At 42.3% G+C, this 22,972-nt stretch overlaps 1 protein-coding gene across 1 annotated transcript in view; it reads right to left on the bottom strand.

Moving 5' to 3' along the window:
- Positions 1-356: 356 nt before the first annotated feature.
- LOC311354419 (nucleolar protein 4-like) overlaps positions 357-22,972 on the bottom strand; it is a gene marked incomplete at its 3' end in the record, with an annotated part of 49,736 nt that continues 27,120 nt past the window's right edge. The window contains 2 exon segments of the mRNA XM_084474228.1: positions 357-385; positions 953-1,079. Coding sequence (XP_084330354.1) covers positions 357-385; positions 953-1,079 — 156 coding nt within the window.

Below are 22,972 nucleotides of genomic sequence, written 5' to 3'. Positions count from 1 at the left end.
GTTATATATATACCCCTAATAAATACTCAGTTATCAGTGGCATGTTGTAGTGGATAAACTGTGTGTGGTACCCAGCGGTCTACCAGCTGAACGTATGTTGTAGTGGATATGGTATCTCACACACACACACACACACACACACACACACACACACACACACACACACACACACACACACACACACACACACACACACACACACACACACACACACACACACCTCATGCCAGCTTGGTTCACCAACCCTCTTCGTTGACCCCTCCCCCATCCACCCTCACTCTCTCCACCCTCTCCCTCTCCCACTCCCTCTCTCTCACCAACCTGCTCCCTGTACTTTACTTCCACACCGTCACCCCCTACACTTCCCCCACTCCAGTTTCTATGCCTGATGGTAATAGGAAACAAATTAAAAGCAGCATGGAGTGAGAGACATTAAAGCACAGAGAGCGAGGCAGAGAGCGAGACGTTGAGCAAGAGATGGATGAGTTAAAGAGAATTGCTGGAACCTCTGTTGCCTGGCTCTTTAATTTCACACACACACACACACACACACACACACATACACACACACACACACACACACACACACACACACACACACACACACACACACACACACACACACACACATGAGAGTGAGGAACAACACACACAACAGGCCTGGACACGGACCACTCGGTACAGAGACAGGTCATTGCTGCACCCTTCCAGAGGGACCACTTTCTTCAAAGATGCTGTGGGTGAATCTGGACTCAATCTGAGTGAGGTGAGGAATGTATGGAATGTACAAATCGAGACAGAAATTAAATTAAACATTCATTCATCCACCTTGAAATAAATGCTTTTCCAAAAATGTAATTATTGGAGGCAAACTCATCAAAAGATATTAGTCAAATAATGAGGCGCAGCCTTTGGCTGGAGTGTCCCTTTAGTGTGTGTGTTTCTCTCCTACCATCCTCGTCTTTGCCGTGTGCGTGGTGGGGACTATGGCTCATCCTGTCTGCTGGACCCGCGTCGGCCACAAGCCACGTGGACTCACTCATCTCGTCCTCCTCCTCACTGCTCAGCAAGCTGTCATCCTGGAGGACCGAGAACAGAGAGAGGGAGGGAGGGAGAGAGAGAGAGCAAGACAGACAGTGATAGACAGAGAGCGAGAGAAACAGAGAGAGGGAGAAACAGAGAGAGAGAGAGAGAAATAGAGAGAGAGCGAGAGCAAGAGAGGGAGAGAGAGAGCAAGACAGACAGTGATAGACAGAGAGCAAGAGAAACAGAGAGAGAGAAAAACAGAGAGAGCGTGAGAGAGAAACAGAGATAGCGTGAGAGAGAGAAACAGAGAGAGAGAGAGCGAGAGCAAGAGAGGGAGAGAAAGAGAGCAAGAGAAAGACAGAGAGAGAGAGAAAGAGAGCAACAGAAAGAGAGAGGGAGCAAGAGTGAGAGAGAAAGAGAAAGAGAGAGAGAGAGACATTTGAATTGCAGCAGAAAAAGCAAGACACCCTAATGCCAAGTGTGTTAGTTTGCTGGCATGTGATATATAATATTGAACAGGCAACAGGTGTTGCTAGGTGTAGTGTAGAGTTCATCAGTGTGGCTGTGTGATTTGGAACAGGTACAAATGGAACATGACATGCTACCCAGCACAGAGCATCGCTGGAGGCTATGCTCCAAGCAGCCACACACGCACCGCATTACGGGGAACATACACATACATCACACACACACACACACACACACACACACACACACACACACACACACACACACACACACACACACACACACACACACACACACACACACACACACACACACACACACACACACACACCCTTTGACTTTGCTTAATATTGGACATAGAGACACACTCTGCTACTGCTGGAAGTAGGAAGATAGGACTAATGTGTTTATAAACTACTTTAAGACTGTGGGATCATGGATTTTCATGTGTTTTTTTATTAAACAAAACAAGCTGAGGAAAAGCTTTCACTGAGGAAAAACAGAAACACAAAAATCTAGAAAGTCAACCATTTGAAAAAAAGACAAATGAGTGATCCAGAATGCACATGCAAGGCTCTCTAGCATCCAAAGAGTCCAGCACTTTGAGTAATAATGTCCAGCGTACTACAGCTACCATTAGCCTGCACCACACAAACATCAATCTCCTACAGACACACACATGTACACACACACGCACACACACAGTCTTGTGCAGAACAAATCAGACGAGAATAAGAATTTGCAGATGAGGTATATCTGCAAAGGTCTACGTGAGGAGAATAGCCATAAGCATTCAGAGACCCTAGTGACAGAATACTGCATACAAACGATGTATGCACTGCATACATACGCCTGAGTGTGTGTGTGTGTGTGTGTGTGTACATGTGTGGGCTTGCATGTACGTTATTAATGCTTTCAGTTGGATTATGGTCAAATCAACACATTGTATGAAAGTAGGTTTGGTAGAAGGTGTAAAAAGGTCCACAAGGATCAAGACCAAGAAAATATTAGAATAGACGGCCTCATCACGGTAAATTAAACAATGTGATGTAGCGTTTAATCTACCCATGCAGAACCATGAAGCCGCTTCACACACGGGGAAATATAAATTAACTTCATCTGAACGTAAACAACACAATACTGTCGTAGACCATTGAAGTAGAAACTGTATTGTGTAAGTGGCATTTCAGTTAACATAAAGATACGCTAGTGAACTGAAGAATATACAGTAGTGTAGAAATAATTAAGCAGAACAGAACCAAACTCCCAGAATCCACTAGCACCTTGCTTTAATATCCTCTTAATTTCACACTCATCCTTCACTGTCTAGCACATTTTTGCCTTTTCAATTACAATCTCAAAAACCTGGTTAGCTGGTTAGCATACAGCTCTTTGTCAAGAGTTGGGGCAGCTCGCTGAAAAGGGAGAAAGAAAGGATTGCATTGAAGACAAGCAGAGGATTATCAACTAGATCTACAGCTGCTCTCATGAACGTGCATGAAAGGACACCCAGAAGAGCTCAGACAGAAGAGCTAGATCAGCTTCAACTTCACCATCATCACCCATCCATAGAATGACTCCACATCACTGGTTATAACCTATAGAAGGACTCCACATCACTGGTTATAACCTATAGAAGGACTCCACATCACTGGTTATAACCTATAGAAGGACTCCACATCACTGGTTATAACCTATAGAAGGACTCCACATCACTGGTTATAACCTATAGAAGGACTCTACATCACTGGTTATAACCTATAGAAGGACTCCACATCACTGGTCTAACCATTCTATATAATATGTTTTTAAAGGTTACAGATAAGAGTTTGGAGTACTTTCTCTATTTGGGACTCATTGAGATGATTTATATTCACAGTAATCCAACTTAAATAAATATACTAAATTGTGCCATAACTGAAGTGAAAAAAACATGTGTGCAGTAACTCAAATTAAACAGTTAATTATGTTGTAAATATTTCAAAGAAGGCAAAGCAGCAACTCGTCTGCGTTGAAGAAACTTTATGAACGTTGCGTTGAATTGCTCTGGGATTTGGGTTTGGGACTGAGCTGTGCATGTTCTTCAGTGGCTACTTAAAGGGAAGTGTTTTGCTCCGGGTAGAGGATCAAAGTGCTCCTCAGAACCTATGGTGGCCATTAGATCAAAGTGCTCTGGAGCATCGCAGTCTTCATTAAATGGAAAAGCATTCGCGCAAAAGCAGCTCGAATACGGCTACACCCAGCCTCCCCTGTCAATGTCTCATCCATCATTCCTCAATCATCATACCGTCTTTTTATTTTCCCCACTGTTCTCTAACCTAGCCTGGTCCTCTCCTCCTCCCTTCCTCCCCTAGCCTGCTCCTCTCCTCCTCCCTTAGCCTGCTCCTCTACTCCTACTCCTACCCTAGCCTATAGAAGGACTCCACATCACTGGTTATAACCTATAGAAGGACTCCACATCACTGGTTATAACCTATAGAAGGACTCCACATCACTGGTCTAACCCACCTAGCCTGGTCCTCTACTCCTCTCCTCCTCCCCTAGCCAGGTCCAACCCGTGCCCCTCCGCCTGTACAACATGAGCCCTCCCAGCAGCACCTATGGGTGAAGAAATCACAAGCAGGAGTCGGAGCACTCTTACAACGTCGTCCCTCAGCATGTGCTCAATTCCCTTTTTCCGTGTTCCAGGTTTTCCTTTGACCTCCCGCTGGGGAAGCGCGACACGGTGGTGGTTAAGCACCCACCAACCCACCCCCCGTATTCATTATTAAACAGCAGGGGTGGAGGGCCTGCCCGGTGCTGGGGCGGGCTCGGCCTGGTCTAACTGGTTGCGCCCACATGGTCAGGTATCCGCTGATCTGCATGATCTGGGTGTGCATGTTTCTCCCTGTGTTGGAGGAGAGCGCTGTGTAAACGTAACGGTGCCATGTGCTCTGCATGCGACATGCAAATCACGTTGATGAGACGCACCTATGGTAGTTTGGAGCGAAAATATGCCTGTGCCTGTGTTTCTATAATGGTGGTAGATATACATGATGCTCCTATAGGTTACACACAATACTTTACATGTGCTTCTATAGGTTCTACACATTAACTACATTGCAATACATGCGCATGTGTTTCTATAGGTTACACACACATTAGACTACATTGAAATATATTGCATTTGTTTCTATAGGTTCAATTCATTAGAATACATTATATTGCATGCATATTGCATTGCAGTAACATAGGTGACTTACATTAGACTAGATCACATGACATGTGCATGTGTTCTATAGGTTATATGCATTACATTACATGCGTTTCTTTAGGTGATATACATTAGACTACAATATATTAAATGTGTTTCTATAGGTTGTTGTAGACATACATTCGACCACATTAAGTGTTGATTCTATAGGTTGTTGTAGACATACATTAGACTACCTTACGTTACATTAAATGTGTTTCTATAGGTTGTTGTAGACATACATTAGACTACCTTACGTTACATTAAATGTGTTTCTATAGGTTGTTGTAGACATACATTAGACTACCTTACGTTACATTAAATGTGTTTCTATAGGTTGTTGTAGACATACATTAGACTACATAACATTACATTAAATGTGTTTCTATAGGTTGTTGTAGACATACATTAGAGACTACATTACATTACAGGGTGGGTGTGACTTCCCAGAGCAGTGAGGCCGGATCTGAACATGTGGCGTTGCCGGTGTAATCTAGTTAGAAACCGGACAGGCGGAAGAAGAGAGTTTCTCTGTGCACTGTTCCGTCCCTCTCATCCTCTCCTCCTCCACACTCTTATTCCATCTTCCCCAGCCCCCTCACCCACTTCCTTCACCCCTGCGTCTGCTGTCTCCTTTCAGACCACATCTACTGTACGCCTCATCCTGCCTCCAGTCTCTCCGTCTGTTCCAGCGATACGTCCCTGGCCACCATTATCCTTTAACAGGCCATTTTTAGATGCACTGAATAGAGCTGGCTTTTAATTTAATGTAATAGTTGACATTTTAAGGCGAATTATAGAGCTACGATAAATAGAAGGGTGTACGTTATCAGGAAAGTATACTTCCAAAAATGTCATGCTATCACAGAACAGATTACTGTGTAATCCGCGCATTATCCATATTTATACATATACATCGTCTCTGTCCCCCTCATAAGCCTCCCATGTTTATTGGTTCCCGTGGAGACAAATTAAGAGAGTCTGGCCACAGAAAGTTGATTGATTTGTGTGACACACATCCCAGGGATCACCGTTGGCTGAGTGTGAGCGAGGGAGACAGGAGAGGAGACATAGCAGCGGCATATTACTCATGATCCCTAACATAATCTACAACATGGTCACCACCAAGAACGACATCCCAGCCACCCAGGAATACAGCAAGGGCACCATATAGGGCCGTGAGCCAAGTGCCCATAGACATCTTCTTTCCTCAACAGAACAAACAGAGTAAAACAAACAGGGAACCAGAGGTGAGGCTATTGATAAGGGGTGAGGCAGAGCAGGGACCAGCGTGAACACACACACACACACACACACACACACACACACACACACACTGCAGATAATCACTGAAGGCTATGGAGCACTGCAGAATATTGATCGCTGAAAAAAAATATATAGCGGTGAGGGAGGAGGGTATCACTACACTACACTACAGTAACACATACACACAACCACACCTACACACACAGCCCTCATGTAGTACCCACTGGAAGCATCCAAACAAAATGCATGATTTGGCCCCTGAGAACCATTGGACTACATATTGAATACAGGCAACAAGACAGACTGACACCCGGACAGAGGGGCTGGCTGATAGGAAGAGAAACAGATAGAGACGGGATAAAGGAAGACAGCCAAACAAACCGTTTGACAGACAGGTTGCTGAATACGCTTTGATAGACAAAGAGGATAAACAGGGTTGCCAAAAATTTAAAAATAACATTAGATAATTTATATTGAATAAGCGTGTGCGATGATATGTAACGGATCCCATTCAATGTTGGCTCTAGATTGGGTCATTTTCCCGGGCCTCTGGAAAAGTTGGGGAACTTTTGGACTAAATCACCCATTGATCTCCAGTTAAGATGGATTACAGACACAGCCAGGCAGTTAGACTGATGGCTGGGAAGAGAGACAGATTTGTCTGTGTCTCAGGTTATAAAAAGCCTCATACACGACCCAGGCTATAATCAATAGGCACTGACCTTCGCTGATCACAGAGGGAGGCAAAGAGGGAGGGGGTCGGGGGGGGGGTAAAGAAGAACAGAAAATGGATGAAATGTGGGACAGTGAGAGAAGGCTATATATCAAAATGAATGATGTCAAATGGAGAAAATCAGACATGAAATTAAATGGTAGCAGGGGAGGTTAACTCTTGGCACGTTTCCACAGTGGACCCCGCCCGACACACACTCTTGAAAGTGGGATTAGCCTGTGAGTTGTTACCTGTACAATTATCGGAAGCTACAAGTTGACCTATTGACTGCTGCTACTGCATCTCTGTTATGATACCTGTTTATATTTAGTTTATTCTCACTCAGACTTTAACAGTGTAGCTTCATTAGCAGGGCATGTCAATAAGTCAAAGAGACGCACTTTGAGCAAAATGTCATGGCAAAGACCAAAATGTTGGAGCAAAAATGTCCCAAAGGCTACATTCTCACCATAGAGACACACAAATTGAAGAAACACCCTCAGTTTGTCTCTGAGGGTGTTAGGCTCTTTAGGACAGGAAGTGAATCCTGAAGCTCTGTAGGACAGGACCTCTCTTTAGGACAGGAAGTTAATCCTGAAGCTCTGTAGGACAGGACCTCTCTTTAGGACAGGAAGTTAATCCTGAAGCTCTGTAGGACAGGACCTCTCTTTAGGACAGGAAGTTAATCCTGACGATCTGTAGGACAGGAAGTTCTCTTAAGGACAGGAAATTAATGACGACTCTCTAGGACAGGGATGGGCAACTGGCGGCCCGCATCCTCACTCAGTGAGGCCCGCAGATAATTGAAGATTTAAAAAAAGAATAATAATTTTGATCGAGACAGAAAACTTGATCAACAAAAACCGTACCTTTCAGTCAAGATGAGTAGCAGAGTATCTGTTCATAGAATGCAAAAACAAACCCATGTGTCTAGTTTGCTTAGAAACAATATCAGTCATGAAGATTTCAACTTAAGTCGCCACTAGTACAAGTGCACTGAATATAATGCTAGTTAATATTGGGCCACTGATTTTCAGTTTTGTGCCATCATTGAATGATGATATATGTGAGCCCTTTGCACTGAAAAAAATAAGAATCACTCATGTGGCTGTTGTGGTAGGACCCACAGACCCCCCATGTCCATGACTACCTCACACCAACAACTTTCATCACCAGCCACCACTGATACAGACATATCTACACATAACGTGTCCCTATTTTAAATTATTTTGTAGCTTCTTTCATATACGATTAGGTGAAGAGCGCGGTCATGTGGCCCTCTGATGGTGAGCTTTAACATGAGAGTTGCTCAACCCCGCTCTAGGACATGAAGTTCCCCTTGACGCACTGTAGAATGGGAAGTTTGTAGCAGGAAGGACGTTCATCCTGACTTAATGTGAGACAGGAAGTTAATCCTGAAGCTCTGTAGGACAGGAAGCTCTTTGTAGGACAGGAAGTTCATCCTGACTCTCTGTAGGACAGGAAGTTCATTGTAGGACAGGACGTTTATCCTGAAGCTCTGTAGGCCAGGAAGTTCACCCTGACTCCCAGGACATTAACTCTGACTGCAATCCTGCTCAAATGTAAAAATCAAACCTCCAAACTTGCAGCATAATAAGCTTTCGCTCAGCTCAGACCACAGACAGAAACAAAGGTAGAGAAGTAGAGAGAAAGTCAGTCAGGGACAGGGAACAAAATGGCAGTAATAAAGATAAATTGAAATACAACCAAATGAAAAAAGACTAAAAAGGGTGATAGAAAGAAAGGATAAATCTATTTAACATAGTCTTTTCGAAACATATCTAATCATAATACGGCTGACTTAAATTAATTAAGAGTAACAGAAAAATAAGAAAGATACAATGACACAGATAGAAGGCATCACTATTCATCTCCACTCCACAGCAACTGACCTTGTCTTGATATTAGATATGCACACTGCCCTGTGTGTGTGTGTGTGTGTGTGTGTGTGTGTGTGTGTGTGTGTGTGTGTGTGTGTGTGTGTGTGTGTGTGTGTGTGTGTGTGTGTGTGTGTGTGTGTGTGTGTGTCTGTGTGTCTGTGATCATGTGATGTCCGCACAAGAGCACTCATTCAAACACCATGTGCGCAGTTGCTTGCGTATGTGAGACTGCTCTCACACATTTTGTCTTCACTATGATAATCCACTTGATGATTTTCTTCAGCTGTAGCTTGTCTGAAAAGCGATTGGAGGCAGAACAGCAAGGCTCTGTGTTTCAGAGGTTTCACAGCAAAGAAAAAAAAAAATCTACATGCGTATTTCACAGCACAAAACTACTGCAGAAGTTGATTTTCTCTCATGGGATTATATTGACTCCACCTGAAGCGGATTTGCTAAAACACAGGAAACAATGTAATTTCATGTCAAACGTGGGCCATAGGTCTGTTAGCCGCTGTTCAACAACTAACATTTAGAAATCCCAAGATGTTTGGTAGGCGGCGAGATCTTATATAGATTGTCTGGCATTGCGAGAGTATCCTCTTTCCCTCTACAGAGCCTCTACCTCTAAGCATTCTGTATGCCGGTGCACATATGTCTATGTTTTATAAATGTAAATACCGTTCCACATGTATATGTGACGGACATAACCATTACCTGGCTGTCAGACCAAGATCATCACTGACAAACTGTCTACCAGAGAGACATGGCCCTATTGCTTGACAGGCATGGACAGCATTGTGCAGGATATAGCAAGCAATTATTTTGTGGATGTAAATCTTTTTAAGCTGTGATTGGCTCATGTTCAATTATCTCAGGCTTCCGTGTGTGACAGTTTAGCTGTCAATTAGTTAATGGACATGCTGGCTGGCTGGCTGGCTACTGGCTGGACATCAAACTAGTGAGGTTGATTGGTCTACTCAATAGATGGACTGTTTTTTAAACAAGGTTTCTCTCTTTACCGTCTTAACTGATTTGTGCCTTGAGTCCCTTTTGATAGGACTAGATGGCGTAAATGGGTTGATAACTATTGATATCACTTGATAGAGACATCAAGTGACATTGGATTTTGTTTATGTTAAAGTGTCTTAACCTCAAGGCAACTGTCAATGTAACAAATGTGAATACATTTTTACCTGAAAATATGGGTTGAAAAATGCTTATTCTCTGCAGATCTTGATAAACACTGAATATTGTACATATTTATGTATAAGTTTAGCCAGTGAACTATGCTCTATACATCTCAGACATCAATATTGTGTAATATCTATAGACCTACTTTCACGTGTCTGGGGTTACAAGTAAACCTGTAAAACACAAAGGAAGATTTCCTAGGGATACTGCAGTGTGGCTGTCTAGGGCGATGAGGATGTGTCACACTATCGCCAACATACAGCCTATTCAATTACAAAGGAGGTACGTTTTGCAGATTATAAATAAGGAAATAATAAACATGGAGTTCTCAAGCCAAAGCTTTGTCTTAACCAGGTCAGGGAAATCAGCCATGGTGTGTGAAGGAGAGCTTGTTGCAATGAATGTGAGCTCAGTGTGGTCGTCCTCAAGTTAATCATTTACTCACACACACACAGGGGTGTGAGGGAAATTCTGTTGTAAACGCTTGAATCAACAGTGAGGTTCTTCACTAGGCCATGACACTATAAACTTGCACATATCTCTCGGGCCATGAACGCAAAGTTGAAAAAGATGGGTCGGTCAACGACGACCGTCCAATCAGTCGGCCAGCGACTACTGGTCAACCAGTGAGCCGTTCCTCCAGTTATTTTGGCAGAGCTACAGATTAGTGGAGTGGCCAACGGTTCGAGCCTAGTTTAATCCAGCCACGGCCACAAATCTGCCACAAGCATGGCGATTAACCTCTTTCTCTTTACATGAAGCAATCCCAGAAAAACCCAGGGCAGATTACTGCAGGCAAAGGTCATTGGTCGACCAGGCTACTTTCTCAGTTTACCAACACAGACCTGCTGGGATACTGCGGTCCAACACAAAGTCCTGCTGGTATAAAGTCGGACACAGTTTGCCAACATGCAAATATTCTTCTTACTTAAGGAAAGCTTGATAAACCCAACTTCATAAGCATAAGCAGGGGCAGAAAAGTTCAGTAAAATGTTTTTTTTTACTATGTTAGTAGATAGTGACCATATGCCTAAAATTCTGTTTTGAATGTACAAGGCTGTAAATAATTGTGTTCATATGGAAATTGAGCGTTACTGCATCTGTAAGCTTCTTTGGACTTGATAATGCAACTGGTGGGACCATGGAGTAAGCAGTTTGCTGCTTTTTCTCCTTGTGTCAAACACCACAGGATGTCCTGTTTGCCAAGAAATAATTGAGTGGATATTTATCCCTGTCTTTTACTCACTGGCCCACTGCTCAGAGCAGTGCCCATTGCCCCATGCCCTAGAGATAAGGGATGATCCCAGACATAACCAAGAGATAACCAAGGGATGATCCCAGACATAACCAAGAGATAACCAAGGGATGATCCCAGACATAACCAAGCGATAACCAAGGGATGATCCCAGACATAACCAATTGGTGATCCCAGACATAACCAAGAGATAACCAAGAAATGATCCCAGACATAACCAACAGATAACCAAGTAATGATCCCAGACCTAACCAAGAGATAACCAAGTGAGGATCCCAGACATAACCAAGTGATAACCAATTGGTGATCCCAGACATAACCAAGAGATAACAGAGATGAGGCAGAGATACCCAAATCGTGAGACAAAATCAGGACCAAAATAATCTTGGCTCCAGCATTCCTATTCAAGGGGGAGGGACCGAAGAGAAACTTAGCTTCCAGCACCATGATTTGTCAAGACAAATATTGAGCGGAAGATTGTGAAATGGCCCTTTCACACACCAATTAGAGGTAGTCTGGTATCAGTTATGATAGTTCATCTAAAGTCTGATTTGTGAGACTAGGAGCACAACACCGTGAGGCCTTATATCCAAGAAACACTCGTTCACGTGAAAATCTATGCTACACTCATTAAACAACAAGAATCAAAATCAAAATAATAGCCTTTAAATAAGTATAAGCGTTGGCTAAAATAGTTTGGTTGCGTTGGCTCTAGAATAACTGTTTACTAGGATTTCGTAATCACTGAGAGGGCATCGTTCAGAACACACTCAGAACACATGGTTTATGCTCCATCAAGGCTTCTTTTCATTCAGGATTGTGGCATTACAGCTCATGACCTGTTGACCGATATTTCACTGATCCACGGCTGTAGATATGTGTTTGGGTTTCTAGATGTGCGGCTTGATCTATGGATGCACTTTCACACGATATGTGCCTACAACTTGTCCTTCAACCTCTATCTATCTATCTATCTATCTATCTATCTATCTATATAGCTAAGGCACGCCACACTTCGTCACCACCGATGTACTGAAATCAAAAGTAAACCAAAACAAACAACCACAGTCCGTGGGGTGCTGCGCTCTATGTGATTGTCCAGACTGCAATCACCTAGTTTCATAGCCTCTAAATAAACACCACATGATTCACCTTTTTGGTTTGCAGTAGTAACGTCACCACCTCAACTAAAATGGAAATGGATCGTCTTTTGGAATCGGTTTAAAATAAAACCTTTTTCTTGTCTCTTCCTGCAGCCTGGAGCGGACACAGCAATGATAGCATTTCGTTTTTTTTCCTTTACCTTAGCAGGTGCTTAAATGTCACGACAGACGTTTCAAAACATTATGGTTTATTTTTTTAATCTGACAAGCTGCGCACTTGGAGTAGTTTCTTCCTATGGGCCATGGGTGTGAGTGTGTGTGAGACAGAGATAACGTAGCACAGAGGAGGGAAAAGGGAGCGCACAACGAGACCGCTGATGGGACTCCTTAAACCCAACGGCTGCACTCTCCCCACACAAACACTACACTATACCTGCCAGGGATCGCTAGCCCACCACAAAAAACAACATTAAATATTATGTAGCTCAGTAAAGATGCATAAGTTAAATGCACAAGTTCATATAACGCTGGTGTCTATTCATCGTCGATTGAACCATGAGAATGTCAATGCCTGGAGCAACATGGCTGAGCGCCACAGCAAGCTGTGAGTAGTTCCCTCCAGAGGTAACAGAATCCCTAACCCATTCACCATCAGAGCCTCTGATACTGAATACTCAGGTGTACTCAGGTGAAGACGTGATGACGCATTGTCATCGGGGTGTTTGCCGGGTGACAGCGGGACAATGGCTCCACATGTTCACATCTATACTTCTAAGAGTTGCAGGTGCGTCAAAGGTTCTTCAATCGCCTTTCTCGCTGCCTCTGCAGGGTATGGTTTGGTACGTTTATACTTAAAAAGGAGGAAAAGGAGCATAAGCCAGCCAAGAGACACACTGAAGTTGCGACGGTGAACCCACACAAGGCTTTTCCAAAGCGTTGGAGCCCACATGACATAAAACACATGAAGATATTAACTGTTGTTTTTTTTCCCCTTTATCCAAATTAAATAATTTGAAGGAAAACAAAGCTGACTGTGATATTACATATATATTTAATCATAATACAGTGTACATACTACACATTTTTCATGTATTTACCCCTAATAGCTGGCCAATAATAACCTCAGCACCATGTTATGGACTATAACATTAAACAACAAACGGAAAAGATTGTAAAACTAAAATTGGGCTAGGTATGGAGTTAGATAGATAGGGATAGATAGATAGGGATAGAAAGGTACCCTGGAAATCCAGAGTTCTCGCGAGAGCACAATTTGAATTTGCTCAGCGAGTCACTCTGGGAACGAGCAATATACTAACTCCCCAATTCCCCTGGCCAAGAACATTAACCAATCACATCGGTGTATCTGATATAGGTGGGCCAAAAGCGTCTTATCTATTGGTTAGCTCCGCTGGTCTGGATACGTCACCACTTGTATTCTTCTGATTGGTTGTAGTGTTATCCAATTGCGTGCAGTGATATTTTCAAATGCATGCTTGGTGCCGCCCCTCAAGTTGGGCCATTTTCATTACTTGTTGATTTCCAGGCTAATAGAAATGTGGATCAATATAGAAAATCAACCAATTTTAATATTTAAGTAAAAACTTTAAAAATGCCCTACTACTTTTACAATCACAATAGCCATCTGAATAAAACAGAGCAGATGCCTTCCAACAGCGTTCACTGTTCGGCATACAGGATTGACCCAAAGAGTCCCCCACATGAGGGATACAGACAATTTGGTACCAAGAGACACCCATAACAATACATTTAATGGGGTCAGCAGTACACCACACTGAATTTGGATTCTATGCAATGATGCTATGGTGATTGCAACAGCAATAGTTTGTTGCGAACAAGCTAAATTATAATATATAAGAAGAAACAGGATACTGGCATTTACCACAGTGGAAGATATGCTGAATTATGAAGTCAAAAATATTGTATATGAGTAGAACATAAAGCATCTTATACTGTGGCTACTGCCACTATTAAAACCAAAGGCCATTTTTAAGCATATATTACCTGGCTTCTCATTATTGAACTAAACAACGAGAAAGCCTGTTTCGTCTTATATTTATATGTAAATGTTTTGCCAAAACCAAGTCACCAATTGTGTGTGTGTGTGTGTGTGTGTGTGTGTGTGTGTGTGTGTGTGTGTGTGTGTGTGTGTGTGTGTGTGTGTGTGTGTGTGTGTGTGCGCGTGAGAGGTGAGAGAGAGGAGACGGGGGGGGGGGTGCGCTGGCATGCGCCAATTCATGGCACGCGCCAGCGATTGTTCCCCAATCCCCACCATGCCCAGTCAGTCCGCATCCCGCCCACCCGAGCAATCCTCTCCCCACCCCGCCCGCCTATAACAAGCGCACCCAGCAGCACGTGCGCACGCAGACCCTCACACATAAACACACACGGGCACACACACACACGCACGCGCGCCCCGAGTGGAACGGAACAATGTGCGGTCAGAGGCACACTGGCCTAGTGCACTCTGAATTACACAACATGACTAGGAAGTAGGAATAATAACAGCGAATTCACGGGGGAACAGAGGGGCACTTTCAGCAGGATTGTGTGGCTCTCCGGCTTGCTAGCGCTGTGGCCATGTCCACTTGGTACAGCGAAGGCTGTGAGGGAGCCCAGTGCCCTCCGATGGAGCCTGTTACTAGCCTAGTGCACATATAATAGATCAACATGACAACTCAATACAAACCGGGTATCCCCCCCGGTGATACCGATCAGGAAAGCCGTTTCGATTGTACGACTATAATTTGTATCCCGAAGTGTGCGTTATGGTTTGTCGTATGAATTTGCATTGATAATTAATCTTAACACCTATCAATAGAGCGTCCGGCAGCGTGTCTCATGTATGATTTCACCGCAGGGAACAGAATCGTTTATTTCGCCTGTTTCGTCTCATTCAATTAGTAACATGGAAACAGGATAAACAACGCAGCCTACACAAATACTCTAAAAGAAAAAAACAAAAACAAGAATAGAGCCTACTCCAATTGCTGATTGGTAAATTAGAAAAACGCCTTCTTACCTTCGCGTCAAGATTGTAACCATGAATGTCGGCCGCCTCACGCTTTTACAATTCCCCCGATGCTATTTTCTTTTCTATTATCGGATATTGATTTCATTTATGTTTTTATTTTTCAAAGAAGCAACATATCCTTCTATATGGGGAGGCAGCGCGAGCACACGGCAGACCCCCTCAAGATTCTCTCTGGCAACCAGCCCGAAGATGGGGGCGGGGCCAGCGAGACGACGTCATACCCCGTGCCAAGAGAGCGAGAGCGAGGGGGGTAGAGAGAGGGAGATGCAGGGACTGTAATTGCAACTGTGCTGTACCGTGGGCCATTAAATCCATTTTAAACTGGGATAGGCCGGCTTTGTGGAGGCCACTAACACCCCCCACCCCCCTCCCATCCTCCTTCAAGCCCACCCTGCCCCTCTCTGCTCTACCCACCCCCTCCTCTCTTTGTTAGCTCAGCCCATGGGACATTACATTGTAAGCGACCATGCAAATTACACAGAATGGACGCCCGTCCGATGCCACATGCATTTTCCAATCATTCCAAATGAAAAGACAACACATTTGCCAGACATTCGGGTGATAAATGGACAAATGCGTGCACAAAAAAGGGTCACAGAATAATATTTAGCTGCAAGCGATAGCCACCAGTAAGGCCTTTGTATTAATGCAGCTACAACATGCTTCATATTGTACAATAAAAAATCGTTGGCCGACCAGTTTAATCAAAAGCACACAGGGTGGTCTTTTTAATGTGCCGGAATGGTAGGCTGCGTTATCTTTGCACAGGACAAAACTATAGCTAGTAAGGCGATGGATTTTGTGAATGAGACATAAATCCACACAACTTTATTTGACCATTTGTATAAATAATCCTTTTCCCTTGAGGGTCCTGAGTATGTACAGGATGAGGCCAGATAAGTCAACAGATTGAGCTGTAATAAATATGTAGATCTTATAATTGTATATATCAGTGTATAAACACTGTCTGAATACGCTCCATCCTTGGTACAGAGAACACACACACCCCTGTGTACCCACGCGAGAGAGAAAAAGAGTGTGTGTGTGTGTGTGTGTGTGTGTGTGTGTGTGCTCTTGTTTTTGTGACCATGTTAAGACTCGCGGTTGTAAAAATACCTTCCATATTAGGACTTGAAGACAAAGTTGAGACCTAGACCATGGTCCTAAGAAGGAAAAGCTGTTGGGGGGGGTTGTAATGACATGCTTATATGTCTGTAGGAACTAGGTAATGAAAATGTAGAAGTCTTCAGAATCTTGTGTTTTTGTCGAAGTGTGTGTGTGTAGGGGTTGATTCCTGGTTGACTCCAAAGTGGAGACCCCAAAATGGGGACCCCTCTGGTCATTTAGTGGTACTGCAGTGTGTATGAAATTCTGAAACCACACCCATTCCACGCCCATCCTCTATGCCACTCCCAAGTCTCAAGAAGTGTTGTCTTTGGAGGTAAATAGGCAATACTACGACGGAGTATTAGGGCCACATTTAAGAAAAAAAAAAGTCACAAACTTCGAGAATAAAGTCGTAATTTATGAGAATAAAGTCGTAATTTACGAGAATAAAGTCATAATATTACGAGAATAAAGTCATAATATTACGAGAATAAAGTCGTAATTTATGAGAAAAAAGTCATAATTTTATGAGAAAAAAGTCATGATATTCTAACCTGTTGTTTTAGAGGAAGACAGTTGGTAAAATGGGGGCTGTGGAGGATTTTGTGGAGTTGTACTTTAGGATAGGTTTCACAAACAAGGAGATACTTAATCTCTTGGCACATCAGCATCATATCATCATAAGTAGTATTACGACTTTAAAAAGAATATGCAAGAAAATGCATCTTTTCCGGAGAAAGAACCAGACGGACTTGGAGGAAGTCGCTGCTTTTGTGGAGGGGGAATGGCTGGAACTGGTCCACTGCAGGGTTATCGGTGGATGCATCAGCGGGCCATTCAGAGGGGTTTCATGGTGTCTCAAGAAACAATCCGACTGATAATTAAGATTCTGGATCCAGAGGGAGTCGAGCTCCGGCAATACACCTGCAGAGGCCCCAACGCCTTATGGCACATGGATTCTTATGATAAACTAAAGCCCTATGGCATTGCTATTAACGGCTGCATTGACAAATTTAGTCGCCACATAATGTGGATGGAGGCATATACAACTAACAGCAACCCCATGGTAATAGCTGAATACTTCATAAATACTGTGATGCGCATTGGAGGCTGTCCACAGCGGCTGAGGGACACGTGAGGGAGGAATCATTGGAATCACTGATTCCCCCTGCGGAGGAATCACACGGATCATCATGCGGGAGATGGGAGCTTCATTTATGGATGCAGCACTGCCAATCGGCGGATAGAATCGTGGTGGGGGGTCCTGCGTAGACAGAGTGTCCAGTTTTGGATCCAGAATCTTAATTATCAGTCGGATTGTTTCTTGAGACACCACGAAACCCCTCTGAATGACCCCCTGATGCATCCACCGATAACCCTGCAGTTGACCAGTTCCAGCCATTTCCCCCTCCACAAAAGCAGCGACTTCCTCCAAGTCCGTCTGGTTCTTTCTTTAAAAATGCATTTTCTTGCATATTCTTTTTAAAGTCCTAATACTACTTATGATGATATGATGCTGATGTGCCAAGAGATTAAGTATCTCCTTGTTTGTGAAACCTATCCTAAAGTACAACTCCACAAAATCCTCCACAGCCCCCATTTTACCAACTGTCTTCCTCTAAAACAACAGGTTAGAATATTATGACTTTTTTCTCATAAAATAATGACTTTTTTCTCATAAATTACGACTTTATTCTCATAATATTATGACTTTATTCTCGTAATATTATGACTTTATTCTCGTAAATTACGACTTTATTCTCATAAATTACGACTTTATTCTCATAAATTACGACTTTATTCTCGAAGTTTGTGACTTTTTTTTTTTTCTTAAATGTGGCCCTAATACTCCGTCGTACAATACAATACAAATACAACAAAATATAATTCAAGTACTTTTTGGGTACTCCAACTCAGTTGCCATCAACCATGTCTCCCTCCAACTGTTTCCTGTGCCTACAACTGTTTTAGAATAAAAGTCCTTGCTACAATAATTCACTATTAAATAGCCTTATTAAACTGTTTAAACTCATCATGTGTATTTCTGCATCCCTTCTCACTGACGGCAGTTCGCGCCTTTAGTAACACACAAACTGGTGTATGGTCCTAAGATAGACTAGCACTGACGACCCAACCCCCCACTGCTGTAACACGTGATCGTAGTTCGCGCCTTCATTTAAACACAAACTGGTGTATGGTCCTAAGATAGACTAGCGCTGACGACCCAACCACCCACTGCTGTAACACGTGATCCTAGTTCGCGCCTTCATTTAAACACAAACTGGTGTATGGTCCTAAGATATTCCTTTAATGTACCCCTCCCCCAATTTCAACCTGGCAAGTGCGCGGGATATCTCCTCACCTAATGCAAAAGTTTGGATAACAAGACTTGGATGGATGGTCAAGACTGATGTATGAATGCATGCAGGTAAGAAAAATGTTCACCAAAGCCATTTCTGTATAACTCTCCACAGCTATTTTGCTAAAATGTGTACAGTGTTTGACGTGTAAAGCATTATTTCATACGTTTTTAATCGAGTAGAACTTAACATTTTAGGGAGGCTAGTCAGTGTTACTGAAAATCGCTAAGGAAAGTTAGTTGCTGGATTTGATCATAGCTTTGCTGCTTTGCGTATTTTACCCGACAAGACGGTTTTAATAAAGTGGAGGTTTCATGCTTTTGACAGTTTTATTAGGTAAATGTTTGTCGTGGAGCGTTCGATTATCTCGGCGTCTTCAACTTGCTTTTGCACTATTGGAACATTCTGGCATAATAAAGAAGTCATTTTAAGTAGCATTACGTCTTAATTACATCTTGCACGCGCGATCCTGATGGCTTTGCCCACTTGCATGCAAACGTCGGATAATTTTCTTTAACAACATAGCCTCGAATGATTATAAGCTCAAGACTGGTAGGCCTAGCCAAAACGGATGAACTAGTTCGAGTTGATTAATAGTATTTGCACGTTTTTGTTACAGAGAAGCCATGGAGTCAGCTAATGACAGCACAATTTCCCAGCAATGGTCAGAGAAGGTATGTGGTTTACCCTGATTTCATTACTACTGTTTTAATCATCTTTTCAGGCTGCTTTCTGTGCATGGTTTTAATGGATTGTAAATGACTTTATCATACTACAGATTTACATTACGAGAACACAGGACGAAAATGCTATTGGTGTGCTATTTAGACATTCAAAATGCACGATATTTTCCAATCAGTACACTCCCGTAAGGTTCTTATGCAACTGTTCACTCCTCCAGTAAATAGGACGGACCTTAGCTACGACTTGGCAACGGGAGGTATGGTCCACTCAGCTATGAGCTAACGTTATGCATTGTACATGATTCGAAATCTTCCCAGCTTTTATTCCACAGATACTATAGGGTCTATAGCATATAACCGCGTTGTCTGATTACAGTTTAATGCATTTTTCACAATTTACCAGCTATCGTTTTGAAGAAAATCACCGCGCCATTCGTTTCAATGGGAATCGCCACGTTCTATACTTCAACATAAGGTGGACTTTGAAATTCGTCCCAGCTTTTATACCCAAGATACTATAGGGTTTATAGCATATAACCGCGTTTTCTGATTACAGTTTAATGCATTTTTCACAATTTACCAGCTATCGTTTTGAAGAAAATCACCGCGCCATTCGTTTCAATGGGAATCGCCACGTTCTATACTTCAACATAAGGTGGACTTTGAAATTCGTCCCAGCCTTTATACCCAAGATACTATAGGGTTTATAGCATATAACCGCGTTTTCTGATTACAGTTTAATGCATTTTTCACAATTTACCAGCTATCGTTTTGAAGAAAATCACCGCGCCATTCGTTTCAATGGGAATCGCCACGTTCTATACTTCAACATAAGGTGGACTTTGAAATTCGTCCCAGCCTTTATACCCAAGATACTATAGGGTTTATAGCATATAACCGCGTTTTCTGATTACAGTTTAATGCATTTTTCACAATTTACCAGCTATCGTTTTGAAGAAAATCACCGCGCCATTCGTTTCAATGGGAATCGCCACGGTCTATACTTCAACATAAGGTGGACTTTGAAATTCGTCCCAGCCTTTATACCCAAGATACTATAGGGTTTATAGCATATAACCGCGTTTTCTGATTACAGTTTAATGCATTTTTCACAATTTACCAGCTATCGTTTTGAAGAAAATCACCGCGCCATTCGTTTCAATGGGAATCGCCACGTTCTATACTTCAACATAAGGTGGACTTTGAAATTCGTCCCAGCCTTTATACCCAAGATACTATAGGGTTTATAGCATATAACCGCGTTTTCTGATTACAGTTTAATGCATTTTTCACAATTTACCAGCTATCGTTTTGAAGAAAATCCCCGCGCCATTCGTTTCAATGGGAATCGCCACGGTCTATACTTCAACATAAGGTGGACTTTGAAATTCGTCCCAGCCTTTATACCCAAGATACTATAGGGTTTATAGCATATAACCGCGTTTTCTGATTACAGTTTAATGCATTTTTCACAATTTACCAGCTATCGTTTTGAAGGCTGAACGGACAAGAGTACTAAAGTGTGACGTCACGTTTCGAGAGCAACAGATTTTCGGTTCTACACATACCAAATTAACAAGGGGAAATCCTATGCCACACAAACCTTTTATAGAAAAGGAACAATCTTTTTGCGAATTGATTTGTGAGTTTGCTTTACCAATGATGTAAGTAATATTGAGAATAGATTGTCTTCATATTAAAAAAAAAACTAAACTAAACTAACGTTTACAAACTTTTCCTTTTAATACCCCAGGGGAATACATGAACGCCTCGACATTTTTCGATTGGTAGTGATTTTCACCTTTTGAAATTGATTTATTTTAATTTTGAAAGAAACAACACATGGAAGCAATGGAGAACGCCATCTCTCGTTCGGTTGTTTAGAACTGAAAATCCGGTTGCCAGGACAACGTAACGTTTTCACTTTAGTACTCTATTTGAGTGGAACAACTTAGCAGGTGTCCATATAGCCTATATAGGGTTAGCCTAATTGAACTAGTTTAAAAAGAGAAAACATTTTGACTAAAAGTTGACTAAAATGTAAGGACTTTTCGTCGACTAAAACTACAAAGGAAAACAATGACTAAAATGTGACTAAATATACTAAGCATTTTCGTCAAAAGACTAAGACTAAGACTAAATCTAAAATAGCTGACAAAATTAACACTGGAAAAAGATTGTGCCAATGGAACGAGGAAATTGGGGGGTTCCCCAATTTGCCAGGCCGCACATGTAGTACGTATATTTCGTATATATTTTTTGTCCTATGCCAAACGCATCCCTGAACATGACATGTAGAATGAACATTAATGACACTTTTTTTGTGTTTATGACTGTTGTCATTAAACGTCATTTGCTTTTTGTAAAGTCTGCACCCCAAACAGCGTCAACTTTACAAAAAACAAATGACTCTTTCTTCCTGAAGCAAATCTGTTTTGTCCTAATGTTTCAGCTGAGGTATTCTCTAGTTGTCTTGTTAAAGTTATTTTAATAAAGTATGATACTTAGTATTGGCGACTGTCTAACAAATTTCAGTCACCAAGCAGCTGAGTAGGGGAAACTAACGTGCCCGACACACTAGATGTGCAAACTTCCAAACAATCAAGTTTCAGTTTAGGTTGCTTTATTTAATCTTCACAGTATCCAAGCATTAAAAACATCAGTGAGTCAGACAGTTCATATCCATATTATCCACAGTTGCGATAGAATCCACAGGTTCAGCAGTAATCTATAAACAAGACTTCAAGTATATCAGGATAAAGTGCATAAGCAAGGATAAAGTGCAAGTGCAGACTCCCAGCAGGATAAAGTGCAAAGTGCCAAAAATGGGAAGCATAAAGCGGTCAGCAAAAAGTAGGCTTCCCCCATCACCCACTCACTAACTAACTCTCACCTAGCGAGTGAACAGGGGATATTTCAAATCACTACTGCCACCACCACCACGTGACCAATTAGTGCACGTCATCACGTAGACACACCCAAACACAAGACCCAAGCCTTTGCCTGTCCGTAACACTAAGTGTGCTCAGTAAAACTTGTGTGATTGACATAGGATGTTTTAAATTGTAGGCTTTGGGCAGATTGAGACAACGTATGGATGGATTGCGCCAACACCATGATGAGTGTGCAAAAAGACATCATTTGGTTCAAGACAGCATACCTGTTAGTACTTCTGGTTTGCTTTTGGAAGACCTGCAACAGGTTACTATCCACATTATTCTAGTAAAAAAGCTACTGTTATGTTAGCTGTCAACTTTGCTCTACTGTGGGGTATCCCTGTGGATGCATGTTCTTTCATAGAGCCACCAGAGCTTACTGTAATGCATCACTGTGTGTTTTGGAATCTTGTGGATAGACAGTCATTTCAAATGTTGGTTGTATTCTAATTTCATAGCATTGTGAGTGTGTGTAAACTTGTCTGTCTGTCTGTCTTAACATCCATTCATCTAGGAAGAGCCAGAGCCACCTCCTCTAGAAAGGACAGACAGCGTATTCGTAAGTGTGGTGTTTGAATTCTTTGACATTCAAAATAACTGGTGATGTAACTCTTTATCCCTTTATATATATATATATATATATATATATATATATATATAAAGGGATAAAGAGTATA

Source organism: Micromesistius poutassou (assembly GCF_964030765.1).
Source record: "Micromesistius poutassou genome assembly, chromosome: 10".
Lineage (NCBI taxonomy): Eukaryota > Metazoa > Chordata > Actinopteri > Gadiformes > Gadidae > Micromesistius > Micromesistius poutassou.
The sequence above is the reverse complement of the archived record's forward strand: the minus strand, read 5'-3'. Positions and strand labels throughout refer to the sequence as shown.